Genomic DNA, 7236 nt, shown 5'->3' on the forward strand with positions numbered 1-7236 from the left:
GCTGTCCCCAGGCTCATGCAGGCCAGGATTCCAGCATCCCTGCTGTGAGCCTTGGACAAATCCATCTCTTCTCTGAGCTGGCATGTTGGAGGGGGGGACACAGTCCTGCAGAATGTGCCCTTGACACCCTAGGCGGTATGCCAATGGCTTCCTAGGTTCAAGCTGGGCTTGGAGGAAAGGGCTTCCTCCTGCATAAAATAGGGGAAGGCTGGGGACCCCCTCGACAAGGCCCCAAGGAGGAAGGGGCTCTGCGATCTGCTACCACTTCCTGTCTGCTTTCCACCTCGCTCTTGTCTCCTGCCCTGTTGTCATCAGAGCCCCATACTTAAAGACCAAGACACCGATACCACTGTCCCTCACCTTGATATAAGGGTAATGATCATCACTTCCACCCCTAAAAGAAATTAAAATCAGCCTTGAGTGTGTAAAGCAGGCTAAGTCTGCATATCAGACACCACTACACCTTACCTTGTTTATCACCCAAGGTTGAACAAAAGACCCTCATTCTGGGAAATAATTTATTCTACAAATATTGAGCACCAACTATATGCAAACACTGTCAAATGCTGGGACTCACTTTGAGTGCTGGGTTCTGGGTTTGGCCAGAGGCTATTACCCGGGTCTGGGCCTCAGTTTTCCCATCTGTAAGTGGGGGTAGCATTAGTTCTGCTCACTTTCCAAGGTGCTTATGGGGTACGAGGCATGGAGATCATGGGTCACATGATAATGTGTTCTAAACAGTATAAGACAGGGTCCAGAAGTGAGGGGCTGGTATTACTCTTTAAATTCCTTCCACCTGAGACCTGGCTTGCATGCACTAGGTGCTCAGTAAATATTAGTGGAAGGGGAGGAAGAGGGGGTAAGTCAGGGCTTTCTAACATTTGAAGGCACCAGCTCTCCTGAGAATCAGTCGAAAACAAGAAGTCTTTCATGGAAAGTGCGCACGTGGGTGGACACATGGTTTTGCACACGATTTCAGAAGGTTCATGGACTCCTGAAGCCCCAGATCCTAGAACTGGAAAGTCCTGTTTAAACAGTTCCTGAGCTTGGCGGCTATCTCGCCGATTTGGGTCTGTTCTTGCAGACTGCCCACAGGTGGAGCGGGCTTGGGATATCTGCCAGGTCTGGGAGCTAAGTACTGGTGCTGTCGCTCTAACCCTGTAATGATGCCAGAGACATGCTTCTTTAGTGTCTTTGAGGTGGGGTTGTTCCAGACTTGGCCCGGGAGTGCCCATGGCTGTCCCCAGGACATCATGCCTTCCTTTCTGTAGGTTGGCGCGCAGATGAGGGCTGGACCTGAAGCCACGCAGACAGAGCAGACAGCTTTTCACTTACATCATACGTTCATTCCTGCCTTGCGGAGCAGGAAACTTTCTTTTCCGAGTGGCCTCAGGCCTCCTCTTACTTCCACACCATGCTGCTTCACAGGAAATAAAGGCCACAGGCCTGATCAGCCTTTCAGAGTCCACTTCCACCTCTTCAGGGGACTCTGGGCCCAAGGAAGCCCCCCAGAGTACACTGCTGTGGCCAAGGCTTCTGAGAGAGGTGTCTAAAAATCCTTTTTGAATTCCCTCTCTTCTCTTTAAGGGTCAAGTTCAGAGTTTCAGACAGGAGGCTTAGTTGTGGGGCTGCAAACAGGGGACAGGGGCACAAGGAAAACCCAATTCTCAGGCCCGCCTCTGCACCCACCTACAGCTGGATCCTGACTGTCTACCTGGGGTCATCAGATGTCTTTCTCTCCCACCACCAGTCTTCCAGGATTTGGTAGGAGGCAGGTATGGATAAAACATCATCATCTTGAGGTCCTCAAAGCCCTTATAACACACACGCGCGCGCACACACACACACACACACACACACACTTGGTGCCCCCTCTAGGAGCATTAGGTTTATTTCCAGTCGGGCTGAACTCACAGGGAAACAGGTAATGCCACCGTGCACCCTCTGTCCATCTGGAGAACCTAGGATGGCATGGTCCAATGGCCTGGAGGTTGGCCTCCTCTTCACAGATTAATGCCAGGGGGTCAGGTAATTGGAACGACTGTGGAGACAAACAGGGGAGGTGGGCGCCTCCAGGAAATCCTGGGGAAAAATCAGACTGTCCTTCTCTAGGCCACTCCCCAAAACCCCCCTACCTGCCCTCAAGGCTCTGAAAACACAGCTTCCACCCTGTCTCTCTCTCTATGGCTCGAAAGCCCTCGATGGCTCCCTATTTTCTATATTTTCAGCCGCTCTGCTTGTCTTTCAAGCCCCCATTTCCAGCTTGTCTCATCTTTATCGCCCTCCGATCCCCAACCATGCCCTGCTTTACTCATTTTTCAATTCTTTAGTGAACCTACTCCGGCAGGTATTATATAGCAGTAAAAAACCGGAAAGCGGTCCCCTGTGTGTGCAGAGTGCGTGAGAGAAGGTGAGCTTTCCATCAGTAATGATAATGCAATAGTCTGTGTGCCACCAAATAGGGATGCACGTGCGGTGACTAACTGGAGGGCAGAGGCAGAGGGTCACAGGAGACTTCGAGCAGGATCTGGGCTAGGCTTTAAAAACTGAGGAGGAGGCTTTCCGGCAGAAACGGCACAAGCAAAGGTGTAGAGAGCTTGCTTGTGCTGGTGGTATGGGTCGCACCCAGGAGACTGCTGGAGCGTAGGGAACGGGGCTGGAGAGGTGGGTGACCGCCATGCTATGAAGATGCTTGAGTATCTTGCACATTCCAGCTGGGACCACTAGCCCCAGCTCTTACCACCTCTCCACATCCTGAAAGGCAGTCTTGGCTTTTCCCGTCATGTTTCTTATATGTCTGTTTACTCTTGTGGACCCTGCTCTCCTCCCAGGTCCCACTCCCCGCTTTGGCTTCACCTAGGCCAGACTGAGTGGGACGAGCTCTCAGCTCCCACCTCCCAGTGGGCTGCGCTTTTGCCTGGTGTGGATCTGTGGGGAAGAAAGCAGCTTTCGCCCTCTAACATCACCCGGGAGGGGACCAATGCCCTGGGGGCTCCCTCGCGAGGCCCGGCGAGCGGAGCGGGGTCTGAGAATCCCAGGAGCGGGAGATGGCAGCGTCGCGGCCCGACAGGGGCGTGGCCAGGTGTGGGGCGGGGCAGGATCAGTCCCCTACCTGTAGTGGGAGCCGAAGCGTCGGAAAGTGTTCCTGTGAAAGGGGGAGGAGGGTGACCCCGAGGTAGGGAGGCGCGACGCTCTCCAGGAGCTTCACTCCCATCTCAGGAGACGTCATGCCACCGAGAAGGATTACACTGCACCTTCGTCCCACCCAAACGCCTCCACCCCGAAACGATGAAGTTGCCAGGCACTGGGTAACAGGGCGCTCCGTTTGGTAGGAGTCAATCATTTATTCATTTAGAAATTGCATTTTTTTTAGTGGTGTATGGAAGCCAACCAACTCAGCCCAGGTTTCACATTTTCAAGGGCCACTAGGTGTGCCCTAGGGAAAGCGGCCGAGACCCCCTCCCTCCTTCAAGTATGGGGACCCCGGACCTGTGGCGTCACTTACAGAGAATCGAAAGGCAGGGGCTTCTGTCCGTAGCGGTCCAAGCTGGGGTTCTGGCTGAGACAGTACTGGGGCGGGCCAAAGGGATGGGGGGTCCGTGAGCTGGGGGTTCACGTACCGGTGCCCATGCCCCACACCACGCTCGCTGCAGGAGATCTTGGCCTTGAGAACTGAGAGACCCTGCTCTTCGTCTCCTCCCCACGCCCCACTCCCTGTTCGCCGCTCCTCCCCTCCACCCCACGGGGCCCCCGGGGACTGGTCAGAGCGCAATCCTCCCTACCCGCCAGTTCTGGGTCACCTCCGGCTTCAAGTACCGCACTGCGTAGCCGCTGAAACTCTCCACTGTGGAGAAAGCGCAGACCTCGGGCCCTCTGCACGCCCGGAACAAACCTCGCCCCATTCTTACCTGAGCCCCGCCCCTACATCAAGCCCCGCCCACACCTGCTCCTAGAGTCGGTCCCGCTCCAACTCCCCTGCCAGAACAGGCGCCGCCTTCAGACCCTGCTCCGCGGATTGCAGAACCAACCCCGTGCTCAGCCTCCGCCCCAGTGGCTCCTGGCCGGGACCTGGCTCCCGCCGTCTGCCCAAGATGAGACCCGCCTCTATGTCCCCCGATCTGTCCCCCGATCTGTCCCTTCCGCTCTATGCGTTCCCACTGATCTCCAATTTCCTCTCTGTGTCCTTACCGGAGTCCACCCCTGATGCCCCCCGCACCCTTCCCCAGTCCGCAACCAGCTTTCAGGGGCCCGGCTACAGGGTCCCGGCAGCTCGGCTACTTCTCCCCACCCAGGGCACCCTCCGCGCCCGGTGGACTGACCCTTCTTGCTCGGGCAGGGCAGCTTGAATTCGCCGGCCGACGACACGAAATGGGACCAGTCCTCGATGGCGCGCGTGAAGCAGGGCCAGTTGACTCGGTTGATGCCCGGCGCGATGGGCGCCAGCTTTCCCTGGCGGCATCTGTCGCGGAGCCTCTGGCCAGCCGCGGTGATGTCCTGCCAAGGCGATGGGAGTCAGGGCCACGGGGGTAGGTGCAGAAGCCCGGGGGGCCGACCCGGACCACCCGAGAATCCGGAGCTGACATCCGTCCCATCTGACCTAGGAGCGCCTGAAGCCCTTGACGAAGAAGGGCAGTGGGAGAGGTCCCAAGGCAGCAGACGAGGAAGTGCACAGAGTGGAGCCCGCGACCGAGGTGCTAAGGGGCTGGGTGCAGGAGGGGCCTTGGCCCTTGCCCCTTGCCCCTGAGCAAAACCAGGGCGGGGCAAAAGACGCTCACCAAGCACTGCAGGGGTTTGTTGGGGACGCCGAGGAGTGTGAAGCATGCGTTGTCGAAGTCATCTGAAGAAGGAAGAGAAAGGGAGAAGAGGTATCTTCTACACCAGTAGTCACAGGCTCATACAGGAGAGGTTTGGCCCGCATTGCTTTAAATTTTTTTTTTGAAATATTTGACAACTTTAAAAAATCTAAGATAAAGTAGATTTTTACTTCCACTCATTACGACAGAATAAAACTCCAAATAGAACAAACATTTCAATGTAAAGAAAAAAGAAACCATAGAAATACTAGAAGAAAACATGAGTAAATTCTTTTACAATACTGGGGTGGGGAATGCCGCACCAACTCTAATTCAAAGTCTGGTAGCCTTAAAGAAAAGTTAGATAACTTTGGCTACATAAAAACAAACTTCTACATGGCAAAAGCAAGAGAAGTTAAAAGACAAATGGGAAAAACATTTCCACTTATTTTACAGATGAGTTGCAATTTCCCTATTATTGAAAGAGCTCCTAGAAATCAAGACCAAAAAGAAAAAATGGATAAAATGGGTAAACAACAGGTAGTTCAGATACAAATAAGAAATACGAATGGCCCCTAAACACATAAAAGATACTCAACCTCATTCATAATAGCCGAATGCATATTCGAAGTACATTAAGATAATAGTTTTTGCCCATCAGATTGGAAACAATCCAAAAGTTAGCACAGTTATTGGAAACAAGGCCACTGCCATACATTACCAGAGAGGGTAAAATTGATTTAAGCCTATGGAAAGCAATTGGCAATATCTATCAGAATTACAAATACACATAACTTTTGACCACACAGTCCTGTTTCTGGGCATTTATCCCGTTTTACAGCTGCACGACTGGGAAATGATATGGGGAGATTTACCCATTTCCAAAGGTTGTTTGTAATAGCAAATGATTGGAATCAACTCAAGTGTCTCACATGAAAGGACTGGTTAAATAAACTATGATGCACCCTCAATATGCAGCTATCGAAAGTAAATAGAGGAAGTTCTCGACACACAATCATCTAAGGTGCAGAAGAGTGTATGCCGTATGCTACGTTTTGCTTTAAAGCCTGAAACTGAGACGATTGGAGGCAGAAAAGAATATACGTTTAGGTCACCACCTTAACCAAGTCTTCGAATTCAGTATCATGAATAGTGAGACAATGACATTCTGTGCCTCCTCTTGAAGCTATGGCAAACATGGCATCCATCATCTCTGAAAGAAGATTCTGGCCAGTGATGCTTTATCCTGCTAAAGACGTCCCTATACCTAGTTTCTAGTTTACAGAAGGTAAGATTATCTAGATTATCAAGGTAAGCAGTACCATAGGGAAACACTCAAGTTTACAGTGTGGGACTGTCTACAACATAACTGTTTTGAACTCTTAAAAAGTCAGTATTATGAGGGAAAAATGGAAAGTGGAGACTGTTTCAGGCTAAGACTAAAGAGACATAACAACCAAAAGCAATGCATATCCTACATTGAATCCAAGTCCCCCGCCCCTCAAAATTTTTAAGCTATAAAAGACATCTTTTGGGGTAATTGGGGATATTTTAATATGGACTGAATCTTAGATGTTATGGAATTATTGTTAACTTTCATAAATGTGGTAATGGTATCGTGTCATGTAGGAGGTTGTTCTTTTCATTGGGAGCTGCTTGCTAAAGTGTGTGTGTCTGTGTGTGTTTGTGTGTGAGAAAGAGAGAGGGAACAAATACAACAAAATATTAATTTAAGTAGGTGAAAGGTAATGGATTTTCATAGTATTAGTCTTTCAACTTTTCCTGTGTTTGAATATGATCATAATAAAAAGTCGGCGAGCAAAATAATACATGTTTGTATTTGCAATAGTAAACAATGAAAGGATACATCAGAAACTAAAACTAGTTAGCTGTAAGTGGATGTAGGGGAGGGAGGATCAAGACTTGTTAAATGTACATTGTTACGGCCTTTGGAATTTTAAACCTGTGACTGTTAATTTTATTAACGCATATAATTGCAATAAAATACATATCTAAATCAAGAATGAGCTTTCCCTAAAAAGCTACATTCCAAGAGAAGTTAGGAAATTGAAAGATCTGATGGCTGTGTGGACTCTCCCCACACAGCAGTAGCTGCTCCCTGCGGAGGGGTGGGTGTGGGGGGCTCCACTTCACCTTGCGCCCACCCTCTCCTCTGCTTCCTCACCCACTTTCAGTACTTGTGTTTCCCATCTTGGCCCTCTACCCACACTGGTACCAAATCCTGTTATTTTATCTCCTAAACATCTCTCAAAACCCTTGCCAGTGGCCAAGACACATTAATTCTAAAGACTGTGGTCCCTCCCAGTGTCCTAACCACGCCCACCCCGCATTGTCTACCTCCAGTCCTTCCTCCATGCCCCTCCCCCACAGTGCTCAGACCTCTTTTCTGCTTAAAGTCTTCAGAGGTTCCCATTTCCCTCCT

The 7236-nt window shown here is 50.7% G+C and overlaps 1 protein-coding gene across 1 annotated transcript in view; it reads right to left on the minus strand.

The window, feature by feature from the left end:
* Positions 1-2010: 2010 nt before the first annotated feature.
* TEPP (testis, prostate and placenta expressed) overlaps positions 2011-7236 on the minus strand; it is an 11164-nt gene continuing 5938 nt past the window's right edge. The window contains 6 exon segments of the mRNA XM_011379965.1: positions 2011-2041; positions 3113-3145; positions 3506-3570; positions 3783-3844; positions 4320-4494; positions 4776-4837. Of these exon segments, the coding sequence (XP_011378267.1) occupies positions 2011-2041; positions 3113-3145; positions 3506-3570; positions 3783-3844; positions 4320-4494; positions 4776-4837 (428 nt within the window).

The sequence above is a fragment of the Pteropus vampyrus genome, unplaced genomic scaffold (assembly GCF_000151845.1).
Source record: "Pteropus vampyrus isolate Shadow unplaced genomic scaffold, Pvam_2.0 Scaffold379, whole genome shotgun sequence".
Lineage (NCBI taxonomy): Eukaryota > Metazoa > Chordata > Mammalia > Chiroptera > Pteropodidae > Pteropus > Pteropus vampyrus.